Source organism: Buteo buteo, chromosome 14, assembly GCF_964188355.1.
Source record: "Buteo buteo chromosome 14, bButBut1.hap1.1, whole genome shotgun sequence".
NCBI classification, from domain to species: domain Eukaryota; kingdom Metazoa; phylum Chordata; class Aves; order Accipitriformes; family Accipitridae; genus Buteo; species Buteo buteo.
Genome location: NC_134184.1, coordinates 4,271,716 through 4,292,826, shown reverse-complemented (window position 1 = coordinate 4,292,826; position 21,111 = coordinate 4,271,716). Strand labels below are relative to the sequence as shown.

Below are 21,111 nucleotides of genomic sequence, written 5' to 3'. Positions count from 1 at the left end.
TTGTCCTGCTCCGTTCTTGGAAACACAGACAATAAGACACATCTGAGCATGGCCAGTTTTTTAGTTAGTGCTGGGCAAAGTAAGTGCTACGTAAAACTTCCAGTGATTTACAGTAATTTTCTTTGCTTCTAGCTTCACACCTTTTTGGAAGATGCTGTTGGCTTCTCATTCACCACAGAGGCTGAGATTTAAACAGATGAGTAACATTTAGTAGTCTGTTGTTCCTTAGTTCCAATTTTGTTCCTCTTTTACCCAAACTCTTCTCTGTTCATTTTCAGAGACAGTTGCTATGAGACAGTGTACTTTGGCAAGACAAAATGCAAGGCTGTGGTTGTATTTTCCTGTCTGCTAGAGTGATTAATAAGGGGTTCTTCCCCACTTGGAGAAACAATGCCCATAAGCTCATCAGAAAATCCATTGATCCTTTGGATCAATGTAAAGTAAATGGAACAATGGACAATAAATATACAAGAGTCGTAGCTGACTTCCTATTCAATAACTGGAGCTTGAAGGAGTGCTCTTAAACTTCATTTTGGTGAGAGCAGGTGTCCTATCTAACCATTTCAGAACCTGTTAGAAGCTTTTTAAAGCACTTTAAGTTTTGCCTCACCACTTGGGTGAAGGAATGTCCAGCTGTTCAGAGGCACCTGGCTATCTGTATTATTTGATGCCCAAAGTTAAGATTTTTGGAATGTTGTTATGGAGAAGTGCCACACAAAGGCCCTTCCACTCACTGTGATTATCCAGCACTATCCTTTGCTGTAGCAGCCAAAGAGTTAAAACATTTGATCCTCCACAGAATACCATTTAGAATCATAGAATCATTTAGGTTGAAAAAGACTTTCAAGATCATAGAGTCCAACCATAAACCTAACACTGTCAAGTCCACCACTAAACCATGTCCCTAAGCACCATCTTCTAAATACCTCCAGGGATGGTGACTCCAACCACTTCCCTGGGCAGCCTGTTCCAATGCTTGACAACCCTTTTGGTGAAGAAATTTTTCCTAATATCCAATCTAAACCTCCCCTGGAGCAACTTGAGGCCATTTCCTCTCATCCTATCACTAGTTACTTGATAGAAGAGACCAGCACCCACTTCACTACAACCCCCCTTCATGTAGTTGTAGAGAGCGATCAGGTCTCCCCTCAGCCTCCTCTTCTCCAGACTAAACAGCCCCAGTTCCCTCAGCCGCTCCTCACAGGACTTGTGCTCCAGGCTCCTCACCAACTTGGTTGCCCTTCTCTGAAGGGCACACTCCTGCACCTCAATGTCTGTCTTGTAGTGAGGGGCCCAAAACTGAACACGGTATTCATGGTGTGGTCTCTAACTATCATTTCTCAAAATCCTGAGCTTCAGGACACAGGGTATTAAACCTTCTCTCTACATTTTCAGGCCTTTCCTGGGCAAGTAGTGATGGAACAGTGCCTTGCTGTTGTATTCTGTACTAGCATGCAAGATCCGTATCAGCATCCTCAGTGAGCAAGTCCTTAGAACTTGCTAGCTGCCGGCTTCTTCTCCTTTGTCGTCTCTACTTTCCTCCAGTGATTCAGTGTCCTTTGGGTTAAACCTTAGCGTCCAAGACTTTCAGAATAAGGTGATTCTTAGGACAGTCTCTCAACAGTTTCCTGAAATTTTCCTGAGTTTCATCTCAGGCAGGAAATAATTTTTTTTTTTTTTTTTATTCCTAGCTGCATACATTCAGAGTTGAGATTGCCTTATCTATCCTAGATGTTAGTTTTGCGGTGTCTTTCTAGAAAGATGTTATTTCAGTTTCAGTTCAAAGGACAAAAATGTGTCTTTCTGTCGGTGACAAAGATCTAAGAGGCAGGACATTTAAAAGAGAGGCTAGTTTACCACTAAGTGACTGCATTAGAATGCAAGTGAAACAATTAAACTATTTTTGTGACCTTTTTTGCATGCTCCATTGTTAGCTTCTCTCAGGAATGTTTCTGTCCTTGAAAGGTGCACAGAGAGCAACTTCTTTCACTTTCTCCAAACACTAAGCTCTCCATGAAAGATCTCAGTATGATGCCAAGTATTTCAGGATCATATTCCAGATTAACTGCCAAGGTGCTGCTTGAAGCCACTGAAAATTTGAATCAATGTATATAGGCAAGAACTTAGCAAAAAGGTATGTTACTGAACTAGACTCTATGTACAAGTTCTCCTTAGAGTTGTGCTGCATGTGTGTATACGAGACTCCACATTTCCTATCACTCTGTCTAGAAATCCTTGAAGGATTTGGGGTTAAGAGAAACAGTGAGCCTGTTCTGTTTGTGACTGTGTGTGTGATTCACAGGTTGGGCACAGTTTAGATGTAGGGGCAAAACTGTTCTCAAATACTTTAGCGTATTTATGCCCGTGGTGTGGTAGTACATAATAGATATCTCAAAGGAGAATGGTTTTTGTAGGTAAGTAATTTCTTTTAAACAAACAGTATACCTAACTACTTCCTAGAGCAGGAAAGCTGATCTTGACATTTAGAAAATGAAGCTACTATTCTCTCCCAGTGTAGTGGTATCTTCAGAGAAAGGGTAAATGCTATTGATGACTTTTTTTGGGGGGGGGAGAGGGGCAGTGGGGAGGGGTGGTGTCTAAGCTGAGCAGTAAATTTCCACTGAGTGTAACTTTCTGTACTTTTCAAAATCTCAACCTTATCTGTGAGTGAAGGTGATGGAGATATTTTGGGAAGCATTATCTGATGGGCTAGAAGTGGAGAGTTAACATCTTGCCCATGTGGTTCATCTCTCTAACTGTAGAAACAATGACACAAACCAATTGTATTGTCTTTGATCAACTTTACAACAGCTTGAAGAAGGTCTTATGAGTGAAATGTTAGGTCTGATCTTATTTTTTCTTTTTGGTGCTTTTATTTTGCAAATCCTTTTTATTGTGTAACCTTCATGCTGCCATAGGAGCTACTTGGTCAAAAGAATAACAAGGATATATTGAGAAAGATTTGAAGTGAGGTTTAAAATGCTGTGTTTTCAAGTGGTGCCTAATTAGATTGGAGAAGAGTTATTTCAGTAGTAAAAGGTGCATTGTTAAAGAAGGGAGAAACAATGTATATGAAAGGTAAAGCAGCGGAGGGGAATAGGAGGACTTTGGTTGATTAACCTAGCTGATTGCAGGGATGATCCAGTCATTTTAGAGCATAAAGCTTAACCATGGGGCAGAGATCAAGTTTGGCATCGTGACACCTCTGTTCCATTCCACTCCTCAGCAGGAGGTGAACAGGGAGGTCTCAATCCTACATTTAACAAACATAGGGAAGATACCACTGTAATAAAGGGGAGTAACTGTCTTTCATCCATATGAGAAGTGATAATGGTTATTCTAGAAATAGAGTATGAAGCTGATATTGAAAAGGTTCTGTTCTTTAAAAGCCAGTCATTGACCTTTCATGATCAAAGCCCTGCAGAAACCCCAAATGGAATTATAAATTGTTGATTTTGTATAATGTATTATCCTCTTATTGAATCAAAATAAGAAATACTATGAAACTCTCTTACATTACCAGTGCCTATTTTTGATAGGTATAACATACTTTTGCACATCTTCTGTTTTTCCCTTTGATCTGGTGTAGGATCTGATAGCTTTCTGGGATCAGACTTGACTTCCTTTTCCTGTTGATCCCGTTGTTTACCAAGAAAGACATTTTTTTCCTAAATTCTGAAAATGCCTGCCCTACCATCCATCAAAATCTGTCCACGTGGGCATTGGAAGGATGGAAGTGCTAAGTAGCGCTTTTCCTGTAATGGAAAGGATTCCATTGTCTCCCAGTTTGCCTAGATATTTCCTCACTTTTTGTGTCATGTCAGATATGGTTTGTTGTGGCCGAAGTCTCTAGCTCTTCTCCGAGTTTAGGTCTCAGTGAAAAACCCCATAGGAAATACTGCAAGATAAATCCTGACCCAACACTGGCGTCTCTCTGAGTGCAGTCCTGGGCCCCAGGTGGAGCTTCACTGACTTTGGTGGGGCCACTTCAGATACGTGGTGGCTCCTGATTGCTCCTTTGCAGAAGTAGGACTCGCTCTTGAGGACACCTCAAGAAATATATAATGTTTGGTATTTTCATTTTAAACAGTAACTTAGAGGTAAGGTAGAAATTACTTCCTATTCCCTTAAAAAAGTACTTTTAAGATGATAACTGAGTTATGTGCCTAATGTAAGTCACCGCAGAAGTATAATAAGCATATTTATAAGCTCGTAGAAGATGAACAGCTACATGTTGTCTTTCACTGCAGGTCAGTATATCAGGGTGAGGGGTGACCAGTTTCACAGCTTTGATGGAAAGTCACAGAAATTTCTCTAGCCCTAAATCAACAATCTGTGTAGGTTAATCTAAATCTGAATTTGCAGTAGAGAGGAGAGTAACAAGCAGGATATGTACCTTCCTAAGTCTTTCGATTCACTGGACCAGTGGAAGTGGCATGTTGCTCTCCTAGAATGAGAAGGCTTGGCATTTGAGCAGTGTTCACAGTGGCTCCAAGGTGGTAGCTGAGCTGCTCTTTGGGTGCCCTTGGGTGTGTCTAGGATTTGTGGAAAAGAATGAATTGCAATTAACAAAGACAGATAACTAGTCTTCAGCTTACAAGTAAAACTAAGAGAGGAAATACAGGATATGAAGGTTTAAGTCATGATGTCATTGACAGTGTTTTAGTTAAATATTATGAACATTCAAATTTTCTTCACTGAAATCTCACATAAGAAGCCTGAATAAATATTTCATTAATTTCCAAAACTTCTTTATTGCATAGGGTATCAATGAAATGACCATGCTGTTTTAATTCAGAGGCAGAAAACAAACTCCCCTTAGACCTCCTGCCTTGTATTTTGACATTCATATTTCCATAGGATGACTTTTTTAGTTACAGGTTTTTTTGAAAGTAGATATGCCTTCTAAAATATCATGGGTTTGTATGTATTTATTTTCATTTAACTTGCATTATTATAGATCTCAGTGTTCTAAAAAAGTTGTGTTCTGCTATTTTATGTTTTAGAGAATACTGTTATTTATCCTGAATTTCCTGTACATTAGTAGTAATTGCGAAGCATGCAGTATATTTAGGATCAATATAAATGTAAAGGCATACTTTGCAGTCTTGACATGTTTTCATAACTTAAACAATGATGCTGTGCTCTTTTGTTGGTAGTTTAAGCAGAAGATGAAATGATTTAATTTTTTTTTTTTTTTAACTAAAGGAAGGCATTTTTTCTGTATTGTAGCACTTTTCTAGACCCTGAAACTCGAAGAGCGATGGGAGAGCAAGCAGTAGCTCTTGCCAAAGCAGTAAAATATTCCTCTGCTGGAACAGTAGAATTCCTTGTGGACTCCAGTAAGAATTTCTACTTCTTGGAAATGAATACTAGACTTCAGGTAAGAAAAACAGCTCTACAGATTCAGAAAAGTGTTATTTAAAAAAACAGAACATAACCTCCTTCCATACTTAGGGGTCTGCTCCTGCAAAGACTTACGCATAACTAACTCGATGCATGTGAGCACTTCCCACTGAACTTAAAAGATCTACTCACTTAAATAAGCCTGCGTATACAAGACTTTACAGCAGTGAGCCCTTGCACAGCACTCAAGTAAACGTTCAGAGCTTTTGCTCTTTGTTACACTTGACCTAAAGACCTTGCAAGAGGTCACTGTTAAGTGCCACTGTGAGTTCACAGTAAGTGGCTAGCGACTGTGCTCTGATGCTTTTCCCCACTGGTCCCTGAAGTTTCTTTTTTTATTTTTTATACTTTGATTGTTTGCTGAATTTCTCTAGGAGGATGATTAAAACTATACGTGTATATTAGCAATAAAAACACTAGCAATCTGCATATGATTGAAATTGTGACTGGAATGCAACTGTGTAAAAAGCATGCTGACATGGTGTAGGATTTTTGTAACATCTCATACGGTCAGTAGTAGATGTTATAATGTATACTGCAAATGAATGGACAAACAGTGTTTTATGGAAAATCTGTTCTACCTATTTGACTGTTATAATGCATTTCTGGTCATAATCCAAGAAAACAGGGGGTATATAACTTGAAGTCTGGATATCATTCTCAAAGATGGGAAGAAAGTTCAGCTTGTAAGAAGGTCAATTCCATCATCTTTATCCTCCTTTTCTCACTTTGTTAAATAATGCCAGAAAGACTGAAATGTAGAGTCAAGCAACAAAGTGATTAGCTTCTTATTCTGTTTTAGCTACGTTTTGTTAGGGATGTGTCCTGCCTGCTGCTTGTACATGTGGGCAGTGATAGAGCATAATGAGATCCTCGTAATTCTGACGTCTTTGCATGACTTTGTATAACGGCTGGGTGAATTTATCCTTTGGATAAAGAAGTGAGAGAGGATTTGGGGTAGGAATGGAGAACGAGGGTGTGGCAATCTTCCCCTGTATCAGGGGAAGACTGCTGGTAAAATTTGTCTTGCCTTGCAGGGCAGCAGTGTTTTTGGAATTAGTCATGATAGTTATATTTCACATGGTTTTGCTAGGAGTTTGCTAGGTGTAATCTGATCTACCTTAGATTCAGTTAGAGAGGGTGGTGGTGAATGGCAATGCATAGTTCATTAAAATATTATGAAGAATTTCTGTCTCTTTGGTCATATTATTTACACTTTTCCCAATCTTACAGTTTTTGAGAGAACACTTTTTAGTGACTTTCCATGTTCTTGTTTACATAGAAGAAAATTAATTTATGGTTTTCTGCATAACTCACCAGACATTCAAAACCATTTCCTTGCTGTAGTATGTTATTGTCCATCAATTCCTAAATGGAATTAGCGATGGAGTATCCTTGGAGGTGATTCTTTTTGCAATTTGTTTTTAAGATGTTATCTTTGCTGTGTTGTGGTGTCTTCCCCCCGCAATGCGTAGTGGTAGGTGTTCGAAGTCCCAAACCTCAAGCTTGCTTAATTGTAGAGGTCTCCACATACATGGTAAGAAAGCTTTCACAATTCCATCTTTAAGGACTCCTTCTGAAATATCACCTAAGCAGTTTGACAATCCCCTATAATAGCAGACTCATTCTTTCCAACTCTTAAAGAAATTTACTAATCTTAAATTACAGTACTTGTGTAGATATTCTCTAACTCCTCTATCCCGACTGTGTATTGTCTCTAATTAGCATTTCAGCTTGAGGCTGGAGAGTAGTAATTTTCTCTTGATTCTTCCCCAGGCTTACCCGATTGATCTCTCACTTCTCCCAGGTCTCAAGCTTTACTTTCTGTTCAGCTAACAGTTGTGCAACTAATATCTCGTTCTTGCTCCCTTCTATTGAGAGCCAAACATAGAAATTCTAATGAAGCTTGTCTAGATTTAACTTCCGAACTAGGAGAGTCTCCAGATGTCCCTGTACTGCTTCAGCCTTTTCCTTTTGCATCTGCTAACTGTGAACAGTGGCTAACAGGCTCACTTCCCTTGTTTTTGCTGAACACTCCACGGTTGGAAGAACTTTCCTAAATGATGCTCCTAAGGTCTTTGTCAGTGTGCATTACAGACACAGCTACCTGTCAGCATCATCAGAACATGTCTACTAAATTCTGCAATTTCCTGTGCCTGTTTTAACATCTCAGCTATCTCTAATCAGATCACTGTAGCCTTTTTTACTTTAGATCCAGACTTCAGAAGATACTTCTGTAAAGCTAACTAAACCGTGTCAATACTTTGCACTGCCTGCTGATTTCTCTTTTCCCTCCCTTTGGTGTATCTGTCAGATATCTTCCAGTGTTTTTTGTAAATGATTTTGCAGTAATTGAGAGTTGTATTATTATTTGGCTGTCTTTTTGGGGAACTCTTTGGGAATATACCTTTTCTGCTATATAACTCTGCAAAAAAGTGTAAGTAGCACCTTACAGGAAGTTTATATTTTATTTAATTTTTGTGTTAAGTGTTGCTGCAATACAATATGAGGTTTGAAAGTGAAAAAACTTGGTGAATCAGTTCCATTGTGTCCCTTGTATGCTACACAAATCTGTTACAGATGTTTCACTCCCTCCAAGTGATTCAACTACAATAATTTATTCTTTGCTTTTGGCAACGTTCTTCTTGTTGTATCTGCTGCTCTACCATCTTTTAGAGGCTAGCTGATAAGTATGAGACATGAGATTGAGTAATTGTTTAGCAAAACTAGTTATTCTGTGTTTTCTTATGAAAAGCAAGAAACGTCTGCCCTAGCAGCTACAAGAGAACTTCTGTACATTGTCACTTAGGGCACTTTGGGAGTGGTTTTCAGGCAGCTACCACGGTTAGGATTGTTGAGGCAGACCAGATGTTGAATATCTGATTCTTTATAGCTGCTCACCCTGCATCGTGCTTTGTGTTACCTAGTTGTCATCAGCCTAATCAAAGGCAGTCATAGTCAAAAATAGCCAAACAAGAGCTTTGAAATAAGTAAAAAGTTTCTGACCCCTTAGGTTGATAGCATTTTTAACTTCCAAATTGTGTCAAAATCTCCTTATCACACTACCATCAGAAATGCCAGCTTTCACCAGGAAAGTCTCTTCTGCTTTTCGCTGGAAGACTAGAAATGTTCCTTTTTGACTCTACATGAATAGAGTCTACAGTCTGTAAATAAAAAATACCTGTTAGCATATGGGTGTGCAGTGTGAATAAGCTTCTTACATGTGAATCAGCTGGTGACAGCAAAGGGAGAATATCACATATTCTAGAGGTTTGCAGTACCTTGAAATGAGAAGCATCTCTTGGCCTGAGGAGAACCGAAAAAAGTGCAATGAGCAGTGTGAGGAGAGTACTTACCCTGAATACAGTTTGTCTGTCTGGCTCAGGTCTGCTTCTAACCTTCTGCCTCCCTCACTCATTGTGTGATTTAAATAACAAGTGAGCACTCCCTTCTCAAAACATGACCAAATTTCCTTAGAGTAATCTGTTTGAAAAGGTCATTTGTATGGACTGTATTCAGCACGGTGGAGTTGAGAAATATGGTAATTTGAGTAGCAGTGTGTTTTCTCCTCATGTGACTGAATATTTTTGTCATAACTTTTTAGGGAATGAAAATTAATTTTGTAGAACACTCTGATGTGTTTATAAGAGATTTATTGCAAGCCAATAGCATATCTCTATGTCTTTATTTTACAATTAATTGTAGTGAGAGTGTTTGTTTTACGTAAATGTTTTCAAGTTCTTTGAAAGTAACTTGAGTCTAAGGCATAAGGCGAATGTAAATAAATTTCCATACACACATAAAACACTAGCCAATGTTAAGATTTTTGTTCATCGCTTTCAGTGGTTTCATCAGATTTTACTGACCTCTCGGAAATGTTATATCCCAGAGCTTTGTCTTTGTACGAAATGGGCTGTGCCTACTGTAAAAGACAGAGGAAGAATTTTTACATGCAACACGTCTCTTTCTACCCCCCTTTTCATCTATTTGTCCACTCATGAAAGTATAAAGAGCACAGCTGGGAAATGTCTACAAGTATGTAGAAATCCTGTTGGTGATTGTCTGGAGCTCCACTGCTTAATAAACTCCTGGTTCTAACAGTCTCTTAATGGTATCTGTATTCTGTTGCACATCATTAGGCAGCACCTGCTACACGTTTGCTCAGTGAAGGAGAGAAGTGCTGGAAAATATTGCAGCTGCACTATATAAACAGTAGCAGCAAAATATAAATAGCGAAGTGATGAGCTGAGTCTGGATTGCCAGCTAAAACCGCGGAGAGGTGGTGACTTTTGGTATCCGTAGCAGACCCATGGGACGGCAAGAGGTGGTTTTGTTGTCTTGGTGTGCGTAACCGCCCGGAGGATGAACGGTGATAGGTGGGCAGGAGCGTGGTGGCAGTGAAAGGGGCTGTCAGGAGTTGGAGGAGTAGATTTCTGCAAAGTCTGAATGGCGGAATTTCAAAGTAAAGCCTCAAGCGACTGTTTCTGCTGTTTGCCGAGACTCTTCATATTTCTTAATACTGGAATCTTGTTTTACTGTGACACTTTGCTTCAGTCATTTTAAATAGGCTAACGAACAGTGTCAGATGGTAAAGACTTTCAATTGCTGCTAACCTGGGCTGGATTTGAACTACTGACCTAAAGGTGAAAGGTCTCTTATCCCATTACCAATCCCCTAAGCCCACCAGAATCCATTCTGCACACAGTTTATACCAGCTGTTCATGGCCATTTTTAGAACCGAAAGAAAAGGTGATTTTGCTGCCAAACAACACTTCTTCACACAAGAGGGTCAGCCGACAACAGTTAACCAGATTTTTGCCACATTCTTGCCTCCTAATGCAACTTCCATTATGTAGCTACTGGTTGTCTGCTTTTCAGGCTTCCTAAAAGAACTACAGAAAAGCATTGCTAATTGTTGTTGACAGAAGAGAACGACATTGTTTGTGTAAGTCATTGAATCTGAAAGATGCCATTAACAGTGCTGCCAGGGCACGGAGTGATATCTTAGAGGCAACATTACCACGTAACTATCATAGAATACTATTTAAAAAGTAGAGAAAAAGGAGGCTCCCCTGCTTTTTTAATAAGTAGAGAAACAAAAAGTCATTCTTCACAGGGTACGTTAGTTTCTTTCCTTTGGTGAATTTGATGTAAAGAAAACCCAAGAATGGCTGCAGTGTGACCAGAGCCATCTTGAACGAAGTACTCTGAGAGGGTTTTAACACTGCTGCTAATACAGCGAAAGCAGGAATTGCATCTTTAGGAAAGAAAGTGTAGGTTTTGTGGGTGCGAGCTTCTGTATTTTCTTACATGGAGTATTTAGGAGAAAGGAAATTGTGTAGAATTACTGGATTGAGAGATTTTTTTTTTTTTTTAAGTGTAGGATGTTAATTGAGAAAGTTATGTTGAAATTGTGAGCTAAATAACTGGTTGATATAAGGTGTGTGCTGCTTGTTTAAAACACAGAAAAGACAAATTCGGTATTCATAGGCTGCATAAGTGATTTCTTACCCGCATCTGTCCAGTACAATAAAGAAACAAATCCTTGCAAAGAAACTTGAGAAAATTGAATCAATGATTATTGGAAGATAGATTCCTATGAGGAAGTGGTTTAAATATTTTTCAAAGTTATTATATGCTATAATTAAAAAATTAGTTGGTACCAAATGTCTGTGCAGTACTTCTTATTTCTGCAACATCTTACTTAGGAAACAATGAAAGAAGTCTACCTGAGCGTCTTAGTTGAGGGAAATTTTTGTAGTTCTGGTTGCACTCAGTTCTTTGATCAGATACTAATAAATCAGAAAATAAACAGCAACTGTTATTATATACTATGTCTATAGAAAAGGACAACACAGGAGATTGCCTGTTATGTATTCCTGTGTGCTTTCCATTCATTCTGTACGTTAATCCAAACATTGTCTGTTCTCCTTTCTGAAAAGCTGTTTTTTACTATGTGCTCCCAAAACCCATATACATGTGAACTATTTTGCAGAAAGAAGATGTGACCCCAGAGTGCTCCTGCTCATAGTAGTCAGGAAGCTGGCATGCCTGAAGAGCAGAACATGCGTGCACCTCTGTTGCTGTTCAGTTCTCTGAAATAGAAACCAGGCTTACCAAAATAAAGGGGGTTGAGGAGCATCTGTAAGTTGGTGGGTTTGGGTCAATTGATACTGGATTTGACTGCAGCAGAAAAGCGCATGGGACTCCAGGTGAATCATGTTTCCTGGAAGCTGAGGTGTATGTTGAAAGTTAGTTTTGAGATTATTTATCTGAATGTAAAGGAGTATATGACACCAACTAGGGACTTACAGTAGTAGGGGTGACATAGGCTGTAGTTTTAAGTCTACTGAAATTTAGATTTTCTTGGCCACTGTGGTCTGCTTGACTGCTCCAACTGGTGTGTGAGTAACTTGATGCCTTACGCATACAGGGGTAAGAGAGGAATCTGAGAGAGTATCCAGAAGTGTTTGCTATTAGATCTGAGTACCTTGATGGTCTTGAGAAAAATGCATCCTGAAATTATTCCCCTGAATATAATGGGAGCAGTCATTGCTAATTTAACTCTTAGCTCCCACTATTCATAAAAACTGCATGACTATCTTTGTAGCCGTGGATGAACCCCAGTACGGTAAAGCTTTCAGACCATTGGCAGTCACAGAACAGCAGAAGAATTAGCAGCCTCTCCGTACTGTTTTGGGGATGGATACTAACTGGACTGCGATGTAGTTAGGCTCCTCTAGCTCTTTTGTACCTGCTTCACCATCTGTAAACTGGGACTTAGGTATTATTTTCTTACAGGCTTTACTACTAGTGTCTCTTGCTGTATAAACTGGAAAAGGCTAGGGAAGCAAAAACACTTGTAACGCTGACAGGGAATCTGATTGCTGTGAGATGTCAGAAGAAGAGCAGATCCAGTATGAAGGGGAAGCACTTTACCCCATATGGAGATTGCTGGCCATAACAGGTATGGCTTTGTGGACTTGAAAGCAGGAATATAAGTGGCGTTTTTCAGAGAAAGAGGTGTGTGTGGATCACAGAAAATGGGGAGTAAGACTTTTTAAAGGAGGTATGTATTGTACTTATGTGCATTGAAATGATGACTTGTTTTTAATTGTTTATGACCAGGCTTGGTATAAGTAAAGGAACTGGTAGTAAAGGTGATACTTTTGGCAGCTAATTGAGAGTTATTGGTGATCAATTTTTCTGCTTGTCCTGTTGAGAATAAGGTACAGCTGCCTTGATATAGCTATGATCTGTAGATTGCTTGCTGCAGACATGTCTGGTTTTGCCCTTTGCGTTAAAGGACAGCGATAATGTGTGAATTTACCCGCTATGATATAACCATACCACCAGTGGCTCTTACCTTATTGACTAGGGCTTCACTGGCAAGATCTTGGATCAGCTGACTACAAAATTGAGTATGGTCCAAAGCTAAAAGAGTTGATCAATTGAGTGTGATTCAGCTCTGTTGGTGAGTATACTTGCATTCATCTCTAAAAATTTAGTCCTTGACTTAGCATCCATAAAATTGCAAGAAAAGGCTGCTGATGGAAAAGAGGTATAGCATAAAATTAATAGAAGAAAATACAACAGGCAGGCAAAACAGGAGGGACACCTGAAGTAGAAGGCTGAAAAGTAAGAGGAAGGCATTTAAAGCCTAGCTTTTAAAGTGATTTAAAATAGATACGGCAATTACCTTAGTCAAATAGCTGCAACAGTTACTGTAGAGCTTTCACAAGGAGGGAATGATGATGTCTGTGTTTTCTTTTTTTGGGAGTGGAAGGAGAAGAGGGGTCTGATTTCTTCGCTTCTCCTACCCTCCATCCTTCCTTGCTTTGTAAAAGATTAGAGCTTTAATTTGAGATCCTGCATGTATCTCTCTGTGGGTGGATTCTTGCACCTCCAAAACCTTGTTGCAGGGTGCTTGTTGAACGAGGATATGGCATTACTGCTTTGTTACTGTCCTTTTGTACTGTACGCTGAAGCATATTCTGTATAATGCTAAAAATACTGACCCCCTCCTGTCCTCCCCTTGCCGAAAGAACACTGGAAATGCTAAAACAAGTGCGGTTTGAGCTGTGCACCTCTGTGAAAGGTTAAAGTTACAAATAAGTCAACTACGATTTCAAGGTTAAAATTCTCTTCTACCCCATTTTGGTCATCTGATGGTCTTACATTTTAAATGCATTTTAGTATATATAGTATTTGGTTCCCCAAAATTAGTGATATGATCGGTACTGTCTACATTATGCCTATATAGCACTAGTTGAAGCACAGTCCTAAAAGAAAGCAGAACAACTTCTTCCCACCCCCCAAAAAAACCTCAAAAAATTTTCCTCGTCATATTTTCTGAATGCTGTTTTTTGTGCAGACACAAAGGGAGTATTTTGAAGAAACAGAAGAAAATATTGACCAAGTCAAAGATCTGTATTGAAGAATGGATTAAGTAAATGTTTGTGAGTCGTAAGAACCAAACAACAAAAATATTTTTCTTTCCAGAAACATTCCATCCTATTTTGATCATCAACAATAAATCTGAAAACAACAATGAAGCTATTGAATCTGGAATGCCAATTGCTATCCAAGAAAAATGACAGTATAACTAAATAATGCAGATGTCTTTGGGGGGAAAAAAAAGAAGAAGAAATATTGTATTTTAATTATCTGGAATGTTAGAATTCCAAATGCGATCTAAACTTAAAGGTAATTTTTTAAAATTTAAATTCCAAAATAAGAGAAAAAGATCTGTTGTCCAAATAGGAATGTGTGATAAGTAACTTTCTATTAAAACTTAGGGAGTTTTAATAGAAACTTCAAGTCTTAATAGAAATTGAATTGCTTCAATTTAACACTGCAGGATAGACACTGAGATGTTTCATAGATTCTCCAAATACTGTTATTAAGCTTGACATGCTGGAGAATATCATGTGTTAGGCAGAATCAAGATTGAATCCCAAAGGTACATCCTTAAACTGTATAATCAGATTCCCATTTCAATGTCACTTTTATCCTTCAAAGAATAGATGCTTGTTTCAGTGATGATTTGTCATTAAAATTATGTCAAAACGTCTTAAAATGTTGTTGAAACTCTAAACAAACTCACAGCACACACAGGGCTAATTATGGATGCCATCTGTTTATTTTTACAAAGCTTTTTTCTTAAAGACCAAAGCATCTTCTTGTTCTGATAAGCCACAAGATTATTATAATGACTAAATGTTTTCCTTAATACTAGTGTACTTGAAGGAAGAAAGACAAGTGGTTTGGTCGCTGACCTTTTCCTGTGTGACAAAATGTATGTGGTATGACATCTTGTGATAGAGAAACCATTGTGAAGTGTATTTTCTTAAGGTATTTTGGCCCTCAGAACACAAACATTTTATAATAAAAATGGCAGTTCTGTCATATATTCTATGTGGAAATTCTTAACAGCTGTCTCGGTGTGGTAGAACATGCTTTTAACATGCCTGTCTTTTACTTCATCTATATGGTGCGCCCTCCTATCTTTGGGTGCTTTTTTACTGCACTATGCCTAGTTAAAGATTTTCTTGAAGTTGGTAAATGTCTCTGTTTATATCCCCATTTCAAAGAAAAATGCGTGTGTGTATGTGCATATGCGCGCACATGTGTGCATGCTTGTACGCACATGCTGGGTTAGTGTGAACGACGGGTATTCCCATGGCAGCATCATCCAAAGCCGTTAGCAGCAATTTGCTGAGAGCGCAGAGTGACTCTGCTGGTCCAGCCCAGCTATTGTGCATGCTAAGCACTAAACAGATAAGTCTGGAGGGGGGGAAAAAAAAAATTGAAGGATCCATCTGCTCATTTCTGCTACACTGCGCTGATGCAAGATTACGCTAATCTGGTCGCTTGTCAGGACAGGTTAGTGAAAGCAGGCGAATGGGTGAGATTCAGGGTAGGCTAGTTCCATGGAAAATGTAAGCAGCTCCTGTACGTGCCGTGTTAAGTGTAGCAGAACGGGTTGATTATCAGCTACTTTGAGATTTTCAGTTAAAATATATTTCTGGCTACAGCGCGAGTCCTTTCAAAACAAAATCAAATGGGAAAAGCTTCTGAATTAAGAAAAATTAACTCGTCTCTAGATGCATTTGAATTTGTAAAATAAATGAAAAAAAAAAAAAAAAGACCAAACACCAAACCAACCCTGCAAAACCCCAAACTCGCCTAGGTGTTCGCTATAGTCTTCCTTTTGTATGCTGCTCTTAGTTGCTGTGATCTGCTAATTATTTTATTTTGGGGGGCTTCCCTGCAAAGAAGGTGGTTGCTGGAGTTTGTCAAGTAGAAATGTTTTGGGGAGAAAGACCAAGGTGGGAATGTATTCTTTGTCTTTTCTTTGGCTGGTCTAATTTCTTGTTTATCTGTGTTTGTTTATGGAGAGGGAGGGTTTTTGTTGTTGTTTTGTTTTGTTGTTTTTGTTACCTATTGACTGACAGTTCTTGACCTTGCAGGTTGAACATCCCGTCACAGAATGCATTACGGGCCTGGACTTAGTCCAAGAAATGATCCGTGTTGCTAAGGGTTACCCTCTCAGGCACAAACAGGCTGATATTCCCATCAACGGCTGGGCGGTTGAATGTCGAGTTTATGCCGAGGTAAATGAGTGGTAATGGGGAGGAGGGTAGGTGGTTGAATTGCGGAGTAGTAATACCCAGGTGTGCGTAGATGCCAAGGTGAAGTCAAGGAATATCATATGAAAGTCACGATTTAGTGTATGTAACACAAATGGTTAATGAGCTTTTGTAGAATTGTAGAATTTTTATTTTTTCCTATAAAAATACAGTTTGTATTTCAACATAGCTTTTTTCCAAAAATCAAAATAAAAATGGTAAAAGAGATAACTAAGTTTTATTTCTAAGGACATATGTTTGCTATATGTTCTGTTCGCATTTAATGATGAAGTGGTGGAGTTATTTGCTAACAGTTAACTAGTGTTTCCAGGTTTAACTTGTGTGCTGGAAACTTGTTGACTTAAAAAGATAGTTGAAATTCAATGGCTTACATAATTTTTGTTGTTGTACTAAAAAATTTTAATAGGTCATTGAAAAAGCAAGTTATATGTCTTCTGAAACGACAGTTTATAGGACAAACTTTCAAAGTGCCTTCAAAGACAATAACTTTAGAATTATGGTACACCTCTCTATCTCACCTTAAAAAAGCTTACTAAAATATAAACCCCATTTTCAAGCATGTTTGGGATGTTTCAAGGTAACTTCTTTTTGCTGTCATTTTTGATACATGAAAATCAAGATTTGTTAATTAAAAAAATGATGCCTAGCTTTGTTAATTTTGTTTTAGGAGTGTTGTAGCTAACTGTGCTTTTCAAACATAATTCAGCACCTTGAGATGTTTTTTCCGTTGCTTAAGTATTGAGACTTTTGTGACCCAGGGCATCTTTATTTTGCTTTTTTCTTTGTGACATGTACAGAATCTTCAACTTCCTCTACTGATTACCAGTTATATGAACTATTTTGATAAAGAATAAATATGTGCCTTGTGATTGGCATGGAAGCTATTCTGAGTATGAGTAGGCTTTACCCTGGAGTAACTGATGCTTGGGCTTTTTTTTTTTTTTTTTGTTCAACTTAGATTCCCTCACATTTATAAGAAAGTAATAGATCCAACTACTTAGCCATGAATTTGGTTATTCTGTAGGCCGTATATTTATTTGCTGTCCTATTAAATTAATATTGGTATTGCATTATGTAGGAGATTTCCAAAGGCATAAAGGTCAGTTTGATTTCTTAAGATAATTGAATTTCCAACTGCCCTTTTTATCTCTGAATTTTTTTTCCTTATACTCTCTTTTCAACTCTACCCATCCTACTTTCCCATCCTTCTTCCAAGGCACAGTGTAGCAAATGAAAACGTCATCTTTGTATATTTTGGTGGTGTACTGTAGCTGTGTGCAGAGCACTTCTTTTCTGCTTTTTGACTGCAATGCAAGAGAATTTATATGCTTCCAGTTCTTTATTTGGAGTCGCAGGGGTAGGTGGATGAAGAACTGTACTTCAACACAAATAATTCTGGGGAAGAAAATGAAGTTATTCCAGCAGAGGTTTCTGTTAGACTTCAAGCTTTTTAACATTATCTTCTCTGCATCTGTAAAAGCTTAATGCTTTCTCATGTTGAATTTTATTTCAGGACCCCTACAAATCTTTTGGCCTGCCATCCATTGGTAAACTGTCTCAGTATCAGGAACCATTGCATGTGCCAAGTGTAAGTAACTTGGTTGTGGTTTTCATAGGTGCTGAGTGTCTCTTTTATAGACAGAGACTATATGTGCTCAGCAGCTTTGTAAATCGGGCCTGTTTTCCAGTTTTTTGCCGGGGGGAGGGGGTGGTGGGCAGGACATGGCAATACTTATTTGTGCAGCCTGAAAAACTGCTTAAAAATGTACAGTTCCAAACTGGGTTTAAAATGTTCAGATTGGGTATAACAGGAAACCATTATATGTTGAAATATTTTGTTACGTTTGATAACTTTCAGCTTAAGTTTTTCAAACACAGCTTTACTAAAAATACCGTGGTGATTAGAAATGACAGTGAAATGTTGAGTTGGCTCTTTAAGCACAGAGAACTGGGGGCACCAGTGAGAAACTGCTGGTGCTTTCTGTTTAGCTTTGTAGACTTTAAAGAGGAAATTTGTTACAGTGATTATTACATGTTTCAGGATACAGTCTAACTATATGGAACGGCTGTTTAACAAACAGTGTTTTCTGCTGTGTGTAAAGAACGAGGACACAGCCTTCCTGTAAAATCAAGGTAGTCTAAGTGCACATATACATGACACTATGTCAGTTAGCGGAATGATGAGGCTGCACCATCTGTGAATACGATTATTCAGTCTGATTGCTTGCATGGGTAATAGTGAAAGAGTACAGGAGGAATCTTAAGTGTGGAGATGTTATTGGATATATGATTTATTTCGCTTCTTAAATTGTTTTTGCCCGTGTACTTTCCGAAGGGACCTGACCCTTTCTGGTCTTTAAGGCTTCATGCTGTGTTCAAAGCCTGAAAGCAGAAAAAAAATTGTGAAGATCTAAAAGGCATTATGTGATCTTAAAGAGGAGATGAGGGAAAAAGGTATCATTGGATGTATCTAAACTTCTTTTTTTTTAATGAAACAAAGAGTGTATTTAATAAGAATTTATAATGAATACTCCAATGGTTGTTAGAAGTTTTCACCACGTTGTAATAGCTAACAGGATGTCAAACATTTTGCCCTTGCAAGTTTTTGCAATTTGCAATTTTCCAAACGTGAGACCTGTTGAAAGTACAAGTGATAATGGACAAACTATACCCCCTACAGTCTTTGTCCCACCAAATCTTTCTTCAATTAATGCTGCAGCAGGAGTTTTATGTAATAACATTTGCGCTTGCGAGCCATCCATACACAGAAAAAACAATTAAAATGCCTTAAATGTTCTGCTTACTGCTGTTATTTGCTTGTGTGAATGTTGCATGTCAGCTAAATGGACCACGGAATAGATAAAGTGATTGGGTGCAGGAGAGTGCACACTAAGCTTTGTCTATCATTATTGCTGGGAGCAATCAAATTGATGCCAGCAGGACAGTAGACGCGTTGACAGCTGTAATTATGTATCTCCATGGTGATCACTTTTGGCCTGTCATGGAGGCCCATGAGTCCCCTCCCTTGCAAGCATTTAATCAGATTGGGCTGTCACTTGTCAGGTAGATGGGGTGGGCTGGGAGTTGTGCTTAGGGGGAGAGGTGAATTGAAAATGAAGGGTGGGAGATGCCTGATTGCTTCACGTGGTCCATCGTGGTACCGAAGAAAGAAATTTTAATTACGCTGGAGGCTTCAGAGCAATGGCTTGAGGAACTCACATGGAGCGTCTGGGCTGTTCTCTTTCTGTTTACTTCTATTGTCGTATTAAAAATAGAACAGCTATTTTTATGTAGACACTCATGGTTTGGTGTCTTCATACATATTTTCTGCCACTGTGAAACTAATTTCTCTCCTGAGAATGTCATGCTGCTAAGAACAAAACTAATATGAGTAAAAAAGTTCAGCGTTACAGGCCCATTGTGCCACAGTGTTTGTTTTCTGCATTTTACATTTTAGAATTGTCAACAAGTTGGCTTAAAAAAAGATTAGCGGAGACTTGTGGTGTGTCACAGAGTTCATCTTATGAGTAGTGTATTGCCAAATGCTTTTTAAATTCATTTCTTCTGTGTCTGAAGTTAGCTCTGATTGTCTACCTGTGCTTGTGTGTCAGCTGCTCAAGCTGGTGGAACTGGTGTGCATGGCTGTGTGGGAGGTTTTTTTGTTAGCCACAGATAGGAATATACTGGCCATTTTTGTGTCATGTAGTCTGTAGTTTCCTTAGAACATGGTACTTGTAAATACCAATTTTATTTTCCGTATTTGATAACGAAGCTTAAGACGGGTAACCACAAAAACACTAATTACGATAGTCAGCATTCACGTTCAGTGCTCTTACATGCCATAGCAAATGTACTGCCGTGTCTGAAGAGCTCCAGCATTGCTCTTTGCCAGGGTGATCAGCAGTCTGGTCTGTCAGTGACTCTTACCAGAAAGAGAAAACTCTAAGACTTTGATGTGGCAAAGAATTGAAAAAGACTAGAACCTGGATGTATTGGTAGGTGGAATTTGATGCACTAATAGTTCATTGCAGGACTGGCACGTAGATTGTGCTTTTTTTGTTTCCTCTTAAGCTTTTTTTAGATCTTTCGGTCTACTGTTGTCCTGGTGTAATAACATGTAATGGTAGTACAACAGCAATAAAAGTGCTGGGGCTGCAATACCAATGAGCTGTAGGGTACAATAGGATCTTTCTTTGGTATTTTAAATACCGAGTAAAAGAAAGGAAATATATTAAGCAGAAGTAAATGCTGGAGGTCTAATAAGTATTGCTATTGTTTATCAAGTTGCGCACATTATAGCGAGTATCTGTTGAATTAGGGATTCTTTTTCATCCAATATTCATTAAGTTCTGTCACACCATATAGTTTATAAAATCACCTACTGTTACCAGGCTCTGAAAATGTAAGCACCACAGAGAGAATTGAAGATGGTAAATGTATTTCTTTTCTACTGTCATTTCTTTAGTCATCTTATTTTATGAAAATTAAACTTCTACAGAGGACTCCAGATTGTTTTTAAAAAGGGAAATCATGCAGTTTATTATTAGTTTTAAAAGAGTTTTAAATTCTTACTGTAACTTTTTCATTTTTTAGGACCTTGTACTTAGGAAAAAGTGTATATTATGTAGTGGTATGTGTTGTATACGAACAGAAACACAGAGCAGGTGGAGCATGTAGTCGGTAGCCTCGGAATCCTTACATTAACTTTAAGGTCTGACTAACCCGCTTAGTGTGGGTCTGAATTACGCACCTTTCGTATGTTTTTTTCTTTGTCAAAATATGATATACTTATATCAATACTTACACGCACATGTATGCGTATATAAAGCACTCCTGAACACTTGTATGTAATCACTTTGTAGGTGCTACTTTGGAGACAAAAGTCATGATATAATTCAAGTATCTGTGAAGTATGTATGTCATACCTTCATGTCTTATACACGTATTTATTGAGTATTACAACAAATATGATGGGCAAGGGATTTATCTGGGAGTGAGTAGGTAAATGAATTCTTTCTGATTTGAATGTGAGAACATATGCATTGACTATACA

General features: G+C 38.4%; 1 protein-coding gene across 5 annotated transcripts in view; it reads left to right on the top strand.

Moving 5' to 3' along the window:
• The window catches only part of PCCA (propionyl-CoA carboxylase subunit alpha), a 299,411-nt gene that overhangs the window by 115,815 nt on the left and 162,485 nt on the right, over positions 1–21,111 (top strand). For all 5 annotated transcript variants that reach the window (XM_075045914.1, XM_075045913.1, XM_075045912.1 and 2 more), the window contains 3 exons: positions 5,233–5,383; positions 15,879–16,022; positions 17,572–17,646. In XM_075045914.1, the coding sequence (XP_074902015.1) occupies positions 5,233–5,383; positions 15,879–16,022; positions 17,572–17,646 (370 nt within the window). The remainder of the gene's footprint in view (positions 1–5,232; positions 5,384–15,878; positions 16,023–17,571; positions 17,647–21,111) is intronic.